General features: G+C 44.0%; 1 protein-coding gene across 3 annotated transcripts in view; it reads right to left on the reverse strand.

The window, feature by feature from the left end:
- PAO1 (polyamine oxidase 1) overlaps window positions 1-20605 on the reverse strand; it is a 90750-nt gene extending 70145 nt beyond the window's left edge. For 2 of the 3 annotated variants that reach the window (XM_087369775.1, XM_087369774.1), the window contains exons 1-4: window positions 20397-20605; window positions 19739-20288; window positions 4099-4348; window positions 3838-3984 (exon numbers count right to left, since the gene is read on the reverse strand). In XM_087369775.1, coding sequence (XP_087225901.1) covers window positions 3838-3984; window positions 4099-4348; window positions 19739-19889 — 548 coding nt within the window. In that variant the 5' untranslated portion in view covers window positions 19890-20288; window positions 20397-20605. The remainder of the gene's footprint in view (window positions 1-3837; window positions 3985-4098; window positions 4349-19738; window positions 20289-20396) is intronic. The other variant, XM_087369777.1, reaches the window with a different exon arrangement.
- Window positions 20606-21101: the final 496 nt, after the last annotated feature.

Below are 21101 nucleotides of genomic sequence, written 5' to 3' on the forward strand. Positions count from 1 at the left end.
GGGGTAGCAAAAATTTAGTGTCTCACTAGAGGCCTATTACTCTTTTGGACACTTTCTACAAAATACTGGCTAAAGCAATCAACCTACGGCGGTTGAAACCTTTACCTCTAGATCTTATTCATGATACGCAGACGGGCTTCATGCATGACAGAAGCATTTTTAATATCTTCTTGTTTTGGGAACCCGTTCCAGGGAACTATAAGGAACTTTTTATGAAGTGGACTTGATGGCATAGTACATGTTATAGCCAAGGTACCTTGGGAGACCTTGATTCCCCTACACGGGAGGGGATCTTAACATCATAGATCCAAATTTACAATGTGAGCTCTCCAAGATGGTGGTGAGGAGAATTATGCCTGGGCAAGAGCCTTGGAAGGACTTCTTTATTCGCAGCATACAATCTTGTACACCTACTTCGGGAGGAGACTGGATGGAGAGTACTAGATGGACTTTTACTTCAGCCCACCTCCGGTCTCCTTCCTCCCCTCTTATGGCTGCTATCCTGAAGCCAGCTTTAGGGGTACACTTCAGAGACTTCTTTCTTTCTCTCGTGAAGAGATGATAGGCAGCTTATTATGTGAATGATAGAGATTGTCGCTTTATGGGGACGTTTCCATGAAGTTTTTGCAGTGGATATGCCTTGTCGAGGTCAATACCAAACAGGAGGATATTCCGGCCAGTGGTGGACGCAGATCGATGAAGGGAAACGAGAAAAGAGCCTCCCCTTCTTTCATTACACTATTAGCAATGCTAGGAGATTTCTGTTGAGTTGTAGAGCTTGGAGGCAATCCCGAGATCCCCATTGGGAGGGGTTTGAGATTTCTGCTGACATACAGAAGAACTTTTGGAAGAGACTTTAGAAATCCCTCAGAAATAGGCTTTCTATTCATCATGGGATTGCAATGGCCAGCATATGCATTGACACTATACATACGCTGATGGCCATCTGGGTGAGTATGCGGGTCCTCTCGTGCAGCTTCTACTAAGAGGGCTACGTTCTTTAGAGAGTGGAGGGGTTCCCCCTTTTTCTCTGAGTTTACTAATATAGGGTTGAGATCGCATTTTTAGACTTAACCTTGGTTGTTTTTCACCTATTTTCTCATGAGTTTTTGGCCTGCCACCACAGGGAGGCCTTAGTGAAGGTGAGGGCTGCTTCCAAAGCGAAAAATCATTTTCTTAGTTTTATTTTGCAAATACTATTTCATTCCACGCATGCCTCCAATTCCCACCATTTCTCCCTCTTTTCCTCATTTCTATTTCAAGGTCCTCTCTCTCTCTCTCTCTCTCTCTCAAGTTTCTCCCCACTCTAGATCTCCATGCCCACATTATCACAATGCAGCCAAGAAGCTGCACCCTTGCTCCTCCATCACCTCCAACTCCTTCTGGGCAGGCCTTATGAATGACAAAAGTCATTCAACTTGTTTCGAAATTTGCATTTGGATTTTTATGATCCTCTTAAGTTGCACTTACTATTTGTATCCCTTGAAATCTTCCATCTTTTTCTCCCCCATTTCTCTCTCTCTCTTTCTCAGCCCCTTTCCGTGCACCATCTCGTTACAATTGGGCTGAGTTGCACTTGCTATTTGTATCCCTTAAAATCCTCCCATATCTCTCTCTCTCTCTCTCTCTCTCTCTCTCTCTCTTCTCTCCTTCTTCTTCTTCTTCTTCTTCTTCTCTCTCTCTCTCTCAGCTTTCAATTCGCCCCTTTTTTGCGCACCATCTCGGGCAGGCCACATGAATGAAATTCATCTTGTTTTGTGTGCATTGCAATGATGTATTTTTGCTTTGAGCTTGCTCTTGTGGGTTTAATTCATACTTAATGGAAGTCTCTTTTTTGCACCCAAAAATTAAATAAATAAATTGGACCGAGCCACAAGTACAAATTCGCGCACCTGGGCATTGTTGGATCCCCAAGTGGTACAGGTGATCGAGCAATGGAAAGAGAAATGGCATCTTCTTGAACAAGTTCTGGTGGACATTAATGGCCTTTATTCTCGGCCTCCACCAACAGCACCAGGGACAAGGTCCTATGTTTTGTAAGATCCAGCCGATGCGTCAAGTTCCTCCATGATGACTCCACCTTCACTACCTCAGTGCCGAAGGTCACCTTCTGCAGCATCTTGCTGCCAGCGGCTAACACCCAAGCGTCAGAGGTCACCTTCTGCAGCACCTTGCTGGCGTTCCTTCCTAGCCTAGCCACCTAGTTTTGAAGCTAGGTTCATCTTGGCTAGTCCTCGACTTTCTTCCACATTTAGAACATGGCCAATTTTGAGCCGAGATGAAACCTTGACCCTTAGTCAGTTTGACTACCCAACCCGAGTTCCCAAGTGCCAAGAACCAAGATATCGCCAACCAAGCGTCCAAGTGGCGAGTCTCCAGAGAGGCACAGACTAGGCGGGCCATTTGGATTAGAAGGTCCATAAATGTTCTCGGGAATGTTTTGGAAGGTGGTCAACAGAAATGCCAAGCTTAGAGGCGTCTCAGTCTATTTATGTATAGAACTTGAACTAGAACAGGTTCCAATCAGCTGTGTCCAAGTAAAGTCCTAGACATAACTGAAGAGCCAATATTTCTCTAGTTAGAGATCGACTTGTGCCTCGAGCCGAGGCGAGTTTGTTGTGAGGATCTGATGCACCAAAACCTTGTTGGACGAGCACTTCCTTTGCAGCAATGGTTCTTTGTATTGGGCACCGGGTCTCTTTATTGCTTGAGTAATACAAGTGGATGATCATTTACACATTGCTGGTTTTGTTTCTTCATTGCTAATTCCCCCGTCTTCATACGGTTCTGTCCACGCTTGCCCAACCCCATTAGTGTAGTCTAACACTCGTTTCTCAATATCCAAGCACTAGGTGTCACAGGTCAACCGAGAGGTGAGAGAAAAAGACTGTCAACAGTATATAGTATTTGTCCAAATGCGTTGCCATGGAATGAGCCGGGCGGACATATGTGCTATCTGTAGCATTTGTAAATGTATATCTACAAATGTGTCAGGCAGTCATGTCCACCGAGCAAGTTAAGGTTCATACTATGAAGCGGGAGCAGTGTCAAGTCGACAAAACTCTACAAGATGATGCCGAACCATGATAGCTCAAGAGGACCGTAGTATATTTGAGGCCCTCTCAAAGGAAGGTGGGCCGTTGAGGCCATGCCACCTTTTTCATCCTTGGGGTAGGAACAAAGCCTGGCCATAAGTCCAAATAAACTTGGCATATATCCATCATTAAAGTATAACAATTCCATTAGACTGCAAATTATGAAGGCCAGCTCAGGAAATTATCAATCTAGTGAATTGGGAGACTGAAATCAAGTCAGAATTGTATTCGATTGAGTGACTACACTCATCTTTGCTTCAAGTTGAAATGCAACATTAAGAGATATGCAAGGAGGGTTATAACTTCTATTGTCATGGTAGCAATCCATATATGGTCTTTTTAATTCAGAGATGAAGAAGAGTTGATGTTTGGATTGAGGAATTAACCTACAACATTGGCTTGTGTATTCAATAAGCTATGAACCGCATCAACAATATACCACATAAAAAGACAGGCCATTGCTGGAATCGGAAAGGGGTGGGCTCTCATGGCAGGTCAGCCTAGTGAGAGAAAAAGAGCACTAGGTTGTCACAGGTCAACCGAGAGGCTATAGTGAATTTATACATTAACAAGGAGCACGACGTTTAAAGGGAGAGCGAAAACCACTTTTGCCAATAAAGCAATGCCGGGCAATCTTCGAATCAGTGAGCTAGCTAGAGTTGACATTGACAATGCAAATCAGGCAAGCACACTTTCAGAGAGAGAGAGAGAGATCAAGAGTTGGAAAGAGAGAGAGACTTACAGTCCAAATAGGCGTTGTGCAGTTAGAATGGAAACATCCTCTTCGTGATGAGAATTCAATGATGTACCCAAATTGTTACTGTAATTGTAAGAAGCTGATGCCAAGTCGTATCGGCTTGCAACCACTGATTGAGGAAGCAACTCACCTCTGACGATTGCCAAAATAATCAGTCAAGTATGCAGCCTCTAATCTGCCAATTCCATAACAAGAAAGATCTCAAGTTGGGATCTTGCAATAACCAAGACTAGAGTAGAAACTTACTCCTGATTGTATGTGTTGAAGCTCACATTTCCAAAATCTGAGTAGAATACACGCAAACCATACTCTTTTGCCAATGTCCAGATTGGATTCTCCTCACTACCCCCTACTCCCTCAACCCAATTGGCTCCAAGCTCTATGGTGTACCCTGCAAAGTTTTGCTGGTGCATTCGCCCTCCTATGCGGTCTCTGGCTTCCAAGATCAAGAAGTCTGTCACTCCATTATCAGAGAGTGTCTTGGCAGCCATGATTCCTGTATGAGAATTAGAGCTTTCATGTCAGGATGTTTTTTTGAAGCAGACCATTGAGATGATTAAGTTTTAAAATAGTTCTATGAACAAAGTTGCATATGACATAGAAGAAAGCTGCATATTGAATAGTTTCTATCTGAAGATAGCTCCTTCATAGTAAGCAAACAAAAAACAGAATAAATTGCATCATCAGTTCTGTTTTGTGGAGAGTGTCTCAAGAGGGAAGTTTATCGATTCAGTGAAGATGATTGTGTCTGATAGAGAGTCATCTTGACTATAACCAGTGCTCATGATTGGGCTAGGATGATAGAGAGTTCAATGGCAACTTTAACAGTAATGCCCTATGTCCCAACCAATGTAAGGGCGGGCTATCCTTGGGCTATACAGGTACATGTCGAAGTAGCTAGAAGGAAAGAGTATGGAACAAGGGAGTGCCCAAGAAAGGGCTCTAATTCTACTGTAAGGAAGAGGAAGCTAGAAGAGAATAAGGGGAGATAGGAGTAGCAAAACGGAAGGTAAAGAGTCAGAAGAGAGAGTCAAAATAGGAGGTAAGGGGGGGGGGGAGAGAGAGAGATATGGAAGTTGAGGCTAAAAGGAAGAGCAAGAGCTCAAAGTAGACACGAGGTAGACTAGGAGGATAAGGTCTCAAAAAATAAGCCCTTACAAGTGTTAGTGATGAGGCTTATATAGTCCACACCTTTATCCACTAACCTAGCCCCTTTCTTGCTAATTCAAAAATGATGGAAAGGTGAGGGGAGAGCTTATCTATATGTATGTATCGATAGATAGATACATCAATAGATATGTATGTAGCAGGGCTTCGCATCACGTCTAGGCAGTACACCACCAGCAGGTCTGAGGGGGCAGAACAGCCAAGTCAAGGGTCAGAACAGCCAGTTTGGGGGACTTATCTCCAGGGTCGTGGTAGCAGCAGCAGAAGAGGGCGCATTCACAGCATCCTCCTTTCCCTTAAGTTAGGGCTGAACCCCCAACCCTCCTCAGGGGTTACATAGATGAAGGGGTAATGATATAGTGGGAAAAGGGTTCTCATGGGAAAGAGTAATTTCCCATGCTAAAAGTCATAAGGATTTTTAAAAATGTGGATTTTGTCACTTTCAACCCTCAAATGCTTCACAAATTCTTTCACTGAGCTCAAGTGTTCACGGGATTTGTGGGAAAAAAATGGGACAAAAGTGTGGGGGACCACATGCCACCTTGGCATTGAATTTCCCATTTCCCACAAAACTACCACAATGTCATAAGTCCTTAAGGGGAGAGTTGCGTGATAGTCCAGGCCATTATGGACATCAGACTATATGACACGCGGAACTATCCAATGACAATCCTGAGTGAGAACTATCCAATGACAATCTTGAGTGAGTTTGGTAGGTGAATCTGGGTGTACCCTGGTGGAATAATGAAATCCTCCTCAGAAATGTGTAGGTAGTGGTCTCGACAGATACTAAACTTCACAAGAAGCTCTATCTGTGCCAACCAGGTCCTGAATGTGTGTAACTGTAAGAGATTCTCCCAAATGATCGGGTTGAACTCCTTGCCCCGAAACGGGACAAACGATGCATCAATGTTGCACTGAAAGGAAGGCAGCCTATCTATATGGAAACCCAATCCCTCAAACCATCTACATGTGTGTGCATACCAGCGTCTCTAATCACTCTGAGCTGCAAATGCCATAGAAGATGCTAATGCCAACCAAGGTAGCCTGCGCCACCTTGCAGCATAGGAGCCATATGATCACACACGGTCAAAGTAAGAGAGAGAGAGAGAGAGAGAGTCGTATTAACTTCTTCAGAAGGCCTCATGGGCCTATGAGGCAAAATACACCTCCAAAAAAGTAGTAATTACATCTCCTAGTGTCAGAGAGTCAAGGAGTACACAAGCCATCTCAGCCTGAATTATTTAGTCCACTACTATAGTCTAGTCCTATGATGAGGTGGCCTTTACTACATCATTTTAAGACTAATAGTCTTTGAATCTAGATTTGAAGTCTCTGATTAGCACCATCCTGTCTCTGTACACAGCCCAATTTCCTTCCTTTCGAGCTTCCTTTACTTAAGTCAATTCTGCATTTCTTGCTTGGTCCATCCCAGAGTATGATCACAGAGTTCTTCCAGTCGAAGCATGTTACCCCCCCGGACCCAAGATTCACCAGCCACACTCACTCAAGATTGCCATTGGACAGTTCCGCGTGTCATCGCACCGACCTCGTATCGAGAGTGGGCGAGCGATGGGATCCCCAAAGAGAGTGGTATCTGTACACTATAGACATGAGGTGGAATCAGAGGAGCACTTTGTCTTTCGTTGCCCAGTCTACTACGAGATCCGTGGACAATACCACTGCCTTTTCAATGACGGGTTTGAGGGCCTCTCCAGAGACTCCTCTCATACCCAGACCAGAGATGCTTGGTCGCTTTCATTCACGAGGTGGTCTAACATAGGGAGCGTCTCGTTAGAGATAGGAGAGAGTTGCCTTACCAGGTCGATCCCAGAGTATGATCACAGAGTTCTTCTAGTCGAAGCATGTTACCCCCCCGGACCCAGGACACTCACTCAGGATTGCCATTGGACAGTTCCACGTGTCATCGCACCGACTCCGTGGGGAGTGGACAAGTGATGGGATCCCCAAAAAGAGTTGTATTTGTACACTATTTGATAGACATGAGGTGGAATTAGAGGAGCACTTCGTCTTTCATTGCCCAGCCTACTACGAGATCCGTGGACGATACCACTACCTTTTCAATGACGGGTTCGAGGGCCTCTCTAGACTCCTCTCATACCCAGACCAGAGATGCTTGGTCGCTTTCATTCATGAGGCGGTCTGACATAGGGAGCATCTCATTGGAGAAAGGAGAGAGTTGCCTTACCTGGTCCATCCCAAAGTATGATCACAAAATTCTTCCACTCCGAGCATGTTACCCCCCAGGACACAGACAGCAGGAGAGGTATGGACCCCGAGATCGAGATGCGGCACACTCGACAAAGAACAGACACACATATCACACTCATCGACATTTCTTCCATTTTCAGACCTGGGGTACGGCCAACGGGGGTTACCATGGCGCTTGTCAAGTGTCGGATAGCTACTAGGAGGGCACAACGGACCTCTCATCCAGATAGCAGACAACAATCTCTCACGAGCTTCTTGCCTACACTATCTAGTCCATCATCGAGTATCTTGACGTTTGATCAGACTACATATTTCATGGGGATGTTGATACCAAGGATGTTTTATGACTATGGTGACATGTATGATATTTTCATTAACTATGTCTGCACAGTTTTCTCTAGCATGGGTTAGGATGCTCGCTTAGTAGCTGTACCATTTTGCTCATTGTATCAGATTTTTCTATCAGTCTCATAGACCCATCGGTCTTTAGCAGACCTTAGTAAACTCTCTCTCTCTCTCTCTCTCTCTCTCTCTCTCTCTCTCATGGACCCATCACATGGACCCCAACGAGACGAGGCCTCGACATGACCGTGACCCGGAGCCCGTGACCCGACAGCTCAGACAGAGGGTCGACACACAGATCACACTTGGAGACTATAGAGAAACGATAGAGAAACCATAGGGTTTGCAGTGGAGCGATAAAAAAAAAAACAATACTCAGACACAACTGAAGAACAGAACTCAGAAAACATAGTGCCTATAGGTAATATGAAAAACTGAATACAAGAACCTCAAGCCGTCGTGTCTGAAGGACCGTGGCTAAGGTGAATCAGAAAGATGATTCCATGTAGAGAGACAGTAGAAAAGATAGCAGCAGAGGGAGCGTAACGCAGTCCTCCGTGTAGCTCAATGATGACGAGGATGATTAAGGGCTGGAGCTGCCCTAGGAAATGGCTGAAAACCAGCATGCTCTGAGGAAGGAACCTTCAGGCTATCTGGAACAGCAACATGATGAAGAAAAGGAGCTGATCTAGGGCAGAAGGAGCTGATTTGGAGTAGAGGAGCAGAAGGGGACAGATCTGGAGTAGGATGGTACAGATCTGGAGCAGAAGGAGCAGATCTGGAGCAGAGGAGCAGAAGGGGACAGATCTGGAGCAGGATGGGACAGATCTGGAGCAGAAGAAGCTGATCTGGAGTAGAGGATCAGAAGGGGACAGATCTGGAGCAGAAGAAGCTGATCTGGAGCAGAGGAGCAGAAGGGGACAGATTTGGAGCAGGATGGGACAGATCTGGAGCAGAAAAAACAGAGCTGAAGTAGAGGAGCAGATCTGAGCAGAGGAGCAGAAGTTGGGACAGATCTGGAGGAGAGGATGGAGCAGCCAGGAGGCAGGAAGGAGAGGCAGAAGAGGAGGCAGCAGAGGAGGCAGATCTGAAGAGGAGAGGTAGAAGGAGCAGGCGGGCCTGCAGCAAAAGATGGAGGAGATGAGGAGCAGCTGCAGGTCCTGTCCTGTTCAAAGGAAGTGTGGGGGCAGAAGCCTTTTATAGGCCAGACCTAGCTGGTCGGTAGGTCTGCCAGCTGGTTGGCCAGCTGGTCCGTGGGTCTGCCAGCTGGTCGGCCAACTGGTCGGCCAGTTCGGCCAGACCAGCTGGTCTTTCTGGCCACTTGGTTGGCTGAGATGGCTGGCCTTTTGGCTGGCCTGTGAGCTATTAGATTGCCCCATAAATTGGGGATTGCTTAGTTGCTGAATAGAGACATCCCCTCCTTGTTTAGAGTTGGAGCCCGACCAACGGGGGTCACAGTAGCCCTGGTTAGACGCAGAGCTACGACCAGGAGACGTGCCACGATCGCACCTCTGAGTGGCCGACAACACTCTATTGCTGACTTCATGCCTCCACTGCCTCCTGATATCTTGATGTTGCTGGGGATGATGATGCTGAGATTGATATAAAGTCAACCATCAACATTACTATGTTGTACTTAGGACTTAGTACTGCCATTCTGCATTTTTTGCATTGGTATGGACGCTCGTTTAGTAGCTCCACTACCACAGCTCGTTGTATCATGATTTTCACAGTCTCATAGACCCATCGGTCTTCCGAAGACTTTAATAAACTTTCTTTCTTTCTCTCTCTCTCTCTCTCTCTCTCTCTCTCTCTCTCTCTCTATCTATATATATATATATATAAGACCTTAAGTAGATAAGGATGACAAGATGTCAAATCAATAGCCCCTACAAGCGTTGGAAAGGGGAAAAAGGAAGGGTACAAAAGGTAAGAGAAGGGTGTATAAGTGTGTGTGTATGTATGTATGTGTGTGTGTGTAGATAGATAGATATTGCAATGAAGGAGGCCAGGCAGATTGGAGAAGGGGGATAAAATTGGCAGAGGGAAGAGAAAGGAAGAGGGAGAAGGCGTGAAGTGAAGAAAGGGGAAGAGGGAGAGGAAGAGAGAGAAGGGTGAGGGGAAGAGAGAGATAGAGAGAGATTGGGAGAGAGAGAGAGAGAGAGTGAAGGCAGCACGTAAGAGGAAGGAGGTGGGAGATAAGATTAGATATCACATCAAAAAGTGTACAAATAGGGGTGGATGGGGACTTATATAGTCCCTCCACATTCCCCACCTAAGAGGCCTCTAAAAGTCCTCTAAATTGCCCCTTTTCCCCCTTCATTATAGCCATCACTTCCCATTGAATTTTGCCCTCAAAATTTCACAGTATGGCTGTCCAAAAAGCGCAGAAAACAGCAACTACTGATCAGCCCGGTAGGAGATAAGGGTGGTCTTGGAAAATGCTTTCTGGCTGCCATGAATTTTCATCCTCACGGAGTCCCCGCCACTTGATAAGTTATTCTATGTAGACCTTGTTTCAGAGTACATGGTCTTTGAAACCCACGATGTGCTCTGGAACATAGAGGATGTGGCCCTCCTCATCCATAGGTGGCAACTCAGGAAGAACATGGACATGTTGTCCCACATGTGGTTTCAGCAAAGCCACATGGAGAACATCATGGATCTTGGAGGTACTCGGTAGCTCCAACTGATATGCTACCTCTCCAACCTTGCAGATGGTCCTGTAAGGACCGTAATACCTATGAGCAAGCTTTGTGTTGGTATTACCTTTTAGCGAGGCATAACGGTTCTTATGGAGACACAAATGCACATAATCTCCCTCTTTGAAAGACAAATATCTCCTGCGTCCATCCACATATTTCTTCTACTTGGCTTGCATATTCTTTTTTGCCAACTGCATCAGGGCATCCATCCTCTCCAAGTCATTCCGTGCTTGCTGATTTTTCACAACCATGTCAACAATTAAAGAAGGCATCCCGACCTTGCATCCGTACATTGCCTCAAACAGGCTCATGCCAATGGAAAGATGCTTGGTATTGTTGTAGCAAAATTCAGCAAGTGCCAACCATTTATCCCAAGGCGTCTGAGTATCATGACAAAAGTGCCTCAAATATTCCTCCACCCATTTGTTCACCCTTTCCTACTGTCCATTAGTCTCAGGATGGTAAGCAATGCTAGGTGTGAGTAAAGTACCCATTGCTGCATATAACTCCTACCAAAAGTGACCCATAAATTGCATCTCTGTCACTGACAATTTCATGAGGGAAACCATGATGCTTAAAGACATGCTCAATGAATTGCCAAGCAACCTGTGATGCTGAATGCCGGGTCTTAGTGGGTATGAAATGGGCTTGTTTTGTCATTCTATCCACCACAACAAAGATGTTGTCCCATCCCCTCTCTGTAGAAGGCAATCTTGTGATGAAATCCATTGCTATGTGCATCCATTTGCCCTCCGGAATGGGTAATGGCTGCAAGAGACCTGTGTGTAAGTTGCTGTCCACTTTATTCTATTGGCAAGGCAAGCATTCAGCCACGTATTTAACCACATCCCTCCACATGCCTCTTCCTAGGTAAAGCTCTACTTGATTCTTTCATATGTTTTAGTGACACCCCGCACGTCCGGCCATGGGAGAGGAGTGCATTTCTTGCAAAACCAACTATCTATATTTTGAGTCTGGCACAAAATAAATCCTGTCGTGGCACCACAATAGCACATTATGCAATTTGAATGACCCTGACTAGAAGGCTTCTGCAAATCTGAAAATATGGGAGCTGCCTTAGAATTAGCTTATACTCTTCTTGAATGCCGTGAATCCACTCTTGATATCTGGTAGAGATAACAAGATGACCTTGTTATCTCTGAAATACCTGGTGTGTTGTTTAAATTTTGAATTTTCATTACCAGCACTCGGCTTAGCACCAGATGACATGTATGGCTTAGCATATGGCATCTTGCCATAGTTCCCAAGAGTTTTGGAAGTGGGAAAACAGGAACGGGAAGACGCGGTGAAAATGGAGCTTCGGTTTTAAGGTTAATTTTACATATACATATATATATCCGTGTGTGTGTGTGTGTGTGTGTGTGTGTGTGTATCATTGGGACCCCTTTCAATCTCGGCAATGGGATGCTTCCTCTCCCTTACCAGGACAGGCTTCTACTTCAGCTCCTGTCCTTCAAAATTGGGTGGGGGTTTTGAAGAAGGGTATCCCCATATGTGATTCTGAAGAAGGGGAGAATGCCATATCTTTTATGGATCATGAAAGCCTGCAACCCATGCAGGCAGAGGCTTTGCCTCTCTAATATCTTGTTTCATACTTATACTTTCCTGTATATATCTCTTTCATGCATCAAACACTTAAGTGCTTTACATACAATGTACAGAGCCTCTCCAATGTCTCAAAGTGGAGGCTTTTCTGGAATTATGTACATAAAATGCAGCCAGATATTGTTTGTTTGCAAGAGCATAATCAACACTCTAAGGCTGGTCATCATGATCACTTTGGCGGCTATGATATATATTATGCTGGTACCACTACCTACTCAGGTGTATGCATAATGGTCAGACATGAGCTGGAGCCCCAATTAGCATTCAATGACAGTAGTGGCCGATGGATAGTCATACAATGTAATGTCAATGGTGACATTTTTGAGCTTGCATTAGTTTATGCCTCCCAGACCTCTGCCATGAGGGCTTCTCTATGGGATTCTTTAAGCAAATATCCATAGAGATCCAATGCATTTATCTGTGGAGATTTTAACAATTCTCCTCTGCTGAGAGATAACACCACTTCAAGATCTCATATGCTTTCATCGGAAAGACAGAAATGGGATAGCATGCTTCTTTCTGTGCAGGCTGAAGATTTATGGCTGCTTCTACAAGGGTCAGTGCCCGGATATACTTTTCATCATAATGCATTTACCACATACTGGGCAAGGCTTGACAGATGGTATTTGTTCTATCCACAACAATATGCAGATTTTAGCCTTCATCTCCTCATAGATTTCTCATTGGGCTTGTCAGATCATGCCCCATTATGGTTAAATCTGCAATTTGGTATGCCACTGGATGATTTGCCGACTCTCTCCAGCAGATTATTGCATGTTAATCAGGCTTATCTTCGACATCAATATTTCCAGCAAATGATCAGATTTGCAATTCATCCCTTGCTTTTGCATGCTCAGGAGGACATGAATTATGCTTGGGACAGCTTTGTTTCTCGTATACAGAATGTCATTAGGGAGTATGGAAACTGGCACATGGCTACATGGAGGAATGAGGTCAAATGGGCAAAAAGGACAGCACAACAGTTGACTGAATTTTCACATTTAAGGCCTCTCTCTGAATCAGAAAATGATTCCCTCTCACAAGCCCGGATCAAACTGACTGATAATGATCAGCGGAAATTGCACAAATGGCAGATTAGAGCAAGAATGAAGCCCCTCATGGATAAGGGCTGCTCATCAAAAGCCTTCTTCCAGGGCCTGCATACCACGAATCAAACTGACTGATAATGATCAGCGGAAATTGCACAAATGGCAGATTAGAGCAAGAATGAAGCCCCTCATGGATAAGGGCTGCTCATCAAAAGCCTTCTTCCAGGGCCTGCATGCCACTCGAAAGAAAAACTCATGTCTAAGGGTAAGGAAGCTAGATGGCTCTTGGACGCACTCTTTCTCTGATCTCCAAGATGAATGCCAAAATTACTTCCAGACACTGTTCTCTACCCCTGGCTCCCCATTAAATCAAATGACTGATGCGAGGATTGAATTTCTTCAATATGTTTCTGGGATAGTGGAAATGGATGATGCTCTTTTATTTGAGAGACCTTTTACTGACACGGAACTTGATAATGCATTGTCCCATCTCGGCAAATCCAAGTCCCCTGGCTGGGATGGTCTTACGGTGGAATTTTATATTTCTTTTTGGGATGATTTGAAAGATGTTCTCTTACAAATGATCAATGTTACCTGGCAAGAAAATCAATTGCCACACCTTTGGAAGCATGGCATAATCAAACTTGTGCCAAAAAAAAATCTCTGTGATCATATGTCAGATTGGAGGCCTATTACTTTGATGCCTGTAGTTTACAAACTCATTGCCAAAATGATTGTGTATAGGCTTCATGGGATACTGAATGCGGGCCTTCATCCTCATCAGTATGGGTTTGTGCCGCGAAGACAAATGCATGACAATATCTCCAATGCATTGACTGCAATTGAATATGCTAAGTACTCGAATCAAGATGTGCTCATATTGCAGGTAGATATCACTAAGGCATTTGACATTGTACAATGGGATTTTATCTCTCAAACCATGACAAAGTTGGGCTTTGGTCCCAAGATAGCAAATGCAATTTATTGGCTTTATTCTGGCTCTACTTCCCAGTGCATTCTTGGAAGTCATCTATCTTGGTCATGGATATTGGGTAGATCAGTCAGACAGGGCTGCCCCCTTAGTGCTCTTTTCTATGCCATTGCGACTCATCCCCTCCTGATGTATCTTGATCATCTTACAAGCACAGGACAGATGACTGGTCTTAAAATCCCTGGGGCTGCATCTTTTTTGGCACAGGCATATGCTGATGATTCCTTCTTTATGCCACAGAACTCTCCTCGGGAAGTCCGCATGCTTATGACCACATTATCATTGTATGGATTAGCAGCGGGATTGCATGTCAACTTTGACAAATCCAAATTGCTTCCCCTGAAACAATGTGACTGGCATTCTATTCTCTAGCCTGGTCAGATAGTGCATTCCAAAGATGTAGTCAAGCATTTGGGATATCCTATAGGATGGCATATCACCAGGAAGCAGCAGCTAAAATGGATCTTCCAAAGACTTCAACATAAATTGGAATATTGGAAAATTTCTACTTGGCCACTTCATGTCAGGCTCAGAATAGTACAGTCTATTGTAATGTCTTATGTTCAATTCTTTTTGCCTTTGCTACATTGGTCCTCTAGAGATATCTCAGCCTTTATGTCTCAAGCTATGGAGCTGTTATGGAAGACAAAAACTGCTGTGAAAGCATTGAGACTGCTGAAGATGGAAATGGTGTGCTCCCCTAGGATGCATGGAGGACTTAATGTTCTAAACATCAGATATCATGTACTTGCAAGGAAGGCGACTATGCTCCATACCTTTTTCCGTCAAAAACAGCCATGGACTTGTATGATAGCATCCATGTGTGTCAACATGAGGACAACTGCTTATGGCCATTGGACTACTGATCATTGGGAGGTTGTCATTGGGAGATTTGTAGGGAAGATTCCTGGATGCCCTTTCTCTATTGCTATAATACTGGACTGGAAACAAGTGCTTTCTAAAGTCAAATGGGCTCCTGATAATCATTCGGGGACAAACTCAATAAGGAAAGAAAGTATTCATTGGAGTGCCATCTTTGACATTCCACTTGCTTTACAGGAACCGGTTCGGGCATATAATCTCATGAAATTGGGAATTAGATACATCAATGATGTGGTAGATGATCACGGCCATGTCTTATCTTTTCCTCAGGCCACTGCCTCTTATGCTTTGGGAATGCATCACAGATTGATATGGAAGAAAATTGCTGATCTCTTGCATCCTTTTCTACCTATTCCCCCTGTGGCTGACACAGACAGGCTTATGGATTGGCAATTGTACCCCTCTGCTACATGCTCTCGTCCTATTCCTCTGCCTGTTTTGACCTCCATCAAAGTCTACAAGCTTCTTCAACCTGCCCCTTGGATTCATCAATATGCTAATACTCTGTGGCATATCAGGCAGCCCCTTTCATGGTGGCGGAAGAATCTCCGATTATTATGGAGGTGTAAAACAAAGACTTTTTCTTTGGAGATGCATGACCGGCACATTGTCAGTGGGAATCACACTTGCCAAACGTCACATTGCACCACCCACCTGCTTACGGTGTCACGCTCCTTCAGAGACTGTCCCTCATTTTCTTTGGCATTGCCCGTCTACTCGGAACCTCCTTGGGAAAATTTCAGATCATCTTCGCCTCCATTTCCCGAGTCACATATTTGGGAAACATTTTTGGTTATTTGGCAGATTTAGGAGGCCTTTATCTCAATACTCACTCTTTCTCTCATGGGTGAGATATTGGGCTCTTTGGACAATCTAAGAAGAGCATAATTTGGCATACTTGGGCCGCCAGTTTCAAAAGTCATATGAATCTTTTAGAGCCTCATTGCGGCAATCTTTATATGATGCCTGCCATGAGGGTGATATACATGCATCTTGCATTGAGCTTTTCTTGTGGGATACTCTCCATTCTTGGAGACTTTCCCTCTTGTAAAGTTATGATAATATAAATACAATGCACTGGATTTTACCCAAAAAAAAAAAGTGTGTATCATTGGGAGGTTGTCATTGGGAGATTTGTAGGGAAGATTCCTGGCTGCCCTTTCTCTACTGCTCTGATACTTGACTGGAAACAAGTACTTTCTAAGGTCAAATGGGCTCCTGATAATTGCTCAGGGACAAACTCAATGAGGAAAGAAAGTATTCATTGGAGTGCCATCTTTGACATTCCACTTGCTTTACAGGAACCTGTTCGGGCATATAATCTCATGAAATTGGGAATTAGATACATCAATGATGTGGTAGATGATCAGGGCTATGTCTTATCTTTTCCTCAGGCCACTGCCTCCTATGCATTAGGAATGCATCATAGGTTGATATGAAAGAAAATTGCTAATCTCTTGCATCCTTTTCTACCTATTCCTCCTGTGGCTGACACAGACAGGCTTATGGATTGGCAATTGCACCCCTCTGCTACATGCTCTCGTCCTATTCCTCTGCCTGTTTTGACCTCCATCAAAGCCTACAAGCTTCTTCAGCCTGCCCCATGGATTCATCAATATGCTAATACTCTGTGGCATATCAGGCAGCCCCTCTCATGGTGGCGGAAGAATCTCCGAATATTATGGAGGTGTAAAATGCCTTTGAAACAAAGACTTTTTCTTTGGAGATGCATGACCGGCCCATTGTCAGTGGGAATCACACTTGCCAAACGTCACATTGCACCACCCACATGTTTACGGTGTCAGGCTCCTTCAAAGACTGTCCCTCATTTGCTTTGGCACTGCCCGTCTTCTTGGAACCACCTTGGGAAAATTTCAGATCATCTTCGCCTCCGTTTCCCGAGTCACAGATTTGGGAAACATTTTTGGTTATTTGGCCAATTTATGAGGTCTTTATCTCAATACTAACTATTTCTCTCATGGGTGAGATATTGGGCTCTTTGGACAATCTGGAATGAGCATAATTTGGCATACTTGGGCCGCCATATTCACAAGTCATATGAATCTTTCAGAGCCTCATTGCGGCAATCTTTATATGATGCATGCCATGAGGGTGATATACATGCTTCTTGCATAGAGCTTTTCTTTTTATGCTTCTGATCTTTGGGATACTCTCCATTTTGGAGACTTTCCATCTTGTAAAGTTATGAGAATATAAATACAATGCACTCGATTTTACCAAAAAAAAAAGAGAGTGTGTGTGTGTGTGTGTACATATGTATATATATATATATACATTTGTATATGTATGTATGTATGTATGTATATGTGTGTGTGTGTGTGTATATATGTATGTATATATATATGGTGAAGGGCTACAGATGGCAAAAAAGGAGAACAGGATAGGGGAGAGGAAGGAGGAAAGAGAGAGATAGGAGGGAAAGGGGATAGAGGGAGAGTGAAGGCAGCACATAGGATTAAGGAGGTGGGAGATAAGATTAGATGTCACATCAAAAAGTGTACAAATAGGGGTGGATGGGGACTTATATAGTCCCTCCACACCACCTAAGAGGCCTCTAAAGGTTCTCTAAACTGCCCCTTTTCCATTTCATTATAGAGTATGCTCTCTCTTGAGTGTGACTGTGTGCTTGCGCTCAGGCGCACGCGCACACACATACACATACAAATGTTTTTTGGGTGAAATCCATTGAAGATAATATTGCAAGAATCAGTCTCAAATGCTGGGACCTCAAATTACACGCGTGAGAAGACATCATTATATGACAAGAAAAATCTAAATCCGCACGCATAGGCAATCATAAAGTGATTGTCGTAGAGATCCTTGAAAGGACTAATATTTAGCAAGAGTGGGATCACCAAAGACCCGATGGTTGCAGTGCTTCCATAGGGTCCATAGAGCCCAATAACGAACCCAGTAAAAATGTAGATCAAAACCATGCCTGACAAAAAGAAATCCAAACAACCAAAATGTGTTCCTAAAGAAGCACTGAGGAAACAAGCCTGGAGCCGTTGTTGTAGGAGCCTCAAGGCTTGAAGTGAGAAGCCCTAGTCTAAATCAAGAGAGCTATAGGGTGCGCCATGTTTAAGGACTTTGTCTTCCGTGCATGGACTCCTCTTGAAGAATTTTGTCGATTAGAGTCGGTAGGGTAAGTTGTGAAAGACCACTTTGGGTCGTGTCGAAGGCCTACCATGTAGAGCGGGAAGGGAAGTCAGTAGCATGGTGACTTGCTAAAGGGGCTAAATGGCCAACCCAGCGTTGACAATCTCATCCAACATCGGTTGGCAATGATTAAGGAAGTTTGGCACAGAATCAAAGTTGGAAAAGTTGGAAGTTCAACAGGCATCGATAAGCATGTGCTAGGTGACTATACTCGGCAAGGTCTTATGAAGATTTCAATTTGTCCCAAATCACTTTGGTTCTTTCGAGGGAATGGACCAAATATATCTGTGTGTCGCCACAATGCAAAGTGATATCCTTCTCAAGGCATGAGGCATAGACTCCCTCAAGGATAGACATCGTCTGCAAGTGGTACGTGCAATGTCACTACGAGCTAAGAGCTGTTCAAAAGGAAGAACCCCAATTAAAACTCGCCATAAAAAGGAAGTTGCGAAGCAGGAGTTTTGAATCCCATATATGCTGCAATCTTAACCACCATCATTGAGAGGTGCATGCAATAGACCATATAGATTTAGCATAAAGAGAAACCCAAGCAGGAGGTAACAAAACTTTTTAGAGAGATAGATGCAAGCTTTAAACGTCCAAGGGCACACACACATACACATAAGTTGCCTACATTATGTTATGTATGGTTTAAACGTTGAAAGACGTAATACACAGGCTACTCACTAGGGCCGTACCACAACCAACCTATGTTTGAAGAAGGGATAACGTCACCAACATGTAGTGTCGCCAAACAATTTGAAATGTTCAAGATAGATGTATTTCTCCTCAAAAGGCATAAGCGCAATGATGGAGTGGTTTTCGATATTGAAGTCCCCATAAGTCCACTCTACATATAGTAATCGAAGGGTGAGCGCATGCTTGGAGATCAAAGCAGAGGTGCAGGTGGAGGGCATCAACCGTCGGCACTATATTAAAATTAACACCCCCAAAAGAAAGAGAGAGAGAGAGAAAGAGACCGACTACAACACGTGGAGTATCTTGGTACTTACATCATAATATCACACTGTGTCCTGGGGGATTCACTCTCAATAAAAGGAGGATGTCACCTTCGTGCATGAACTTCCAAAAAATCCCCTATATACTGTCCATTTAGGAGGATGAAACACCCCTATTTAAGCTTATAAGGATACTACCAAAAGCATACTACGTCCCCCCCTTGTCTTAAATCTATGCTATTTCTTAATCATTTAGATTATACCATAAGAATATCAAATAACGTCCTTGATATAGATTAGAAGAACGTCGAACATTTGGTAATGGGCTATCCAATCTTATTTTCCCCCCCTATTATGGACTAAAACTAGTCATAGTTTAGGCTTGGTTTGTTCATATGCTTGGTACTTTAACATGACAATTACAACTAGTCAAATGTGTATGTGTGAGTCCTTTTCATGTGTAATTTGTAGTGTCCTACCCCCCCTCCCTAAGATGGCATGCCCCTCCTAACTTAAATTTAATATTGGGTAAAAAACAGCCCCCACCCCTAATGTATAAGCTTATGCCTCATCTCAAAAAACGCCCTAGTGTACACTCAAGTGATATCATAAGGTGACCCTTGTGAATCCCTTGGGCTCTTGTGTGTTCACAAGAGTCGAAACAAATAACGACTTCAATAGCTTTCCTCGCTTAGATAATAGATTGAAAGCAAACTTGCAACTGGAATAAAGCGGCAAAGAAAGAAGGCGGACCTGACATTCCAGCGCCAATGATGATAACGGATGGTTTGCGGCCTTCGCTTTCCTTTGCGGCAAAGGATGTTACCGATGAGAGGAGGAGCATCCACGTAACCGATTGGAGCAGTGCATTACGGGGCAATGCCAGCCGGAAAACCGCTTCCATTATAGTTCGTTTCCTTTCTGAGTTATTGTCCAGATAAAAGCGTTGCTTCACACCTAATGCGCCGACAAGCTGAACTTGCTTCGAATCTTATCTCTAATGCAGGAAAAACAACGAGAAAGCTTCCGTTTCTAGTCATGGCGGGATGCGGACTACCAGGAGGGTCTGTGGATCCTCTAGTTTGCTAGTGCGTGGCAAGTCATCCATAGCGACCATCTTAAGCGTCGAACAAATCAGCATAAACGTGGCGAGGCGTTAAACGTGAGGGTCAAAGGGTATATATGCTGGACCGGGAGGCGACACTTCGTAAAGCGTTAAATCACGTCCTCGTCGGTCGAAGACCTGACTCAGGCGCCCTGGAAGCTTGCAAGAGCTAACCTCTTGGGTAGAGTATTACAAAAGCTGTATAGCGTCAACAAGACCAAATAGTGAGACGAAGATCTGGGTGCGGAATGGAATATCAGTAGGTTTCATATCTACAATGTGAGCGATTCATATCACGGAAGTTACCAGTCGGCGATCCATGAAAAAGTGCTCGCGCGGATGAATTCCGAGAACAAGCGAGCAATTACAATGGGATGCGACACTGAGCGACAATGCGAGTGCAAAAATAATGGGATGCGACACTGAGCGACAGTGCGAGTGAAATGGGAGTAGATTGGATTTTGGGAGCTGGACTGTGGAGCAGGCTAGCAGCAACTGAGCAAAGAGTGTATGAGAAATCCAAGCGTTGTATTATTTCTAACATATTTTGTTATTTTTTTCGTTTTTTGAAAATTTTTCATACAGCTGAAATCTCGTGAAATCCTGCACACTTTGTGAAATTCCAAAGTTGCTGCACAAAAATTTGGGTGAACGGTCTCAATCGGTGCTTTTCTTTTGATTATTAACAAAAAAATTCCATACGGCTGAGATTTTGGGAAACTCTAAAGTTGCTGCACAGTTTTCACGCTGTCATAAAAATTTCGGTAAGGGTCTGAATCTGCACTTTTCTTCTGCGGCGGACAACAAAACATGTTATTAACAAGAAAAAGTTACAAGATCTTGTTCATCAACAATTTCCAAAACTTGCCAATGTCGCGGCAGCGATAGGAGCCTTAGATGTTTATTTAGATAGGCTCAAACTAGGTGTGTGCGTCAAAAAAAAAAAACACACTTTCCAAAACTTTAAGAGCACCCGTTAACGTATCATTCTCCCTTCCTCTTTTGCTCATT

The sequence above is a fragment of the Dipteris shenzhenensis genome, chromosome 31 (genome assembly GCF_047967505.1).
Source record: "Dipteris shenzhenensis isolate YYH24624 ecotype China chromosome 31, Dip_SZ_1.0, whole genome shotgun sequence".
Classification (NCBI taxonomy): Eukaryota; Viridiplantae; Streptophyta; class Polypodiopsida; order Gleicheniales; family Dipteridaceae; genus Dipteris; species Dipteris shenzhenensis.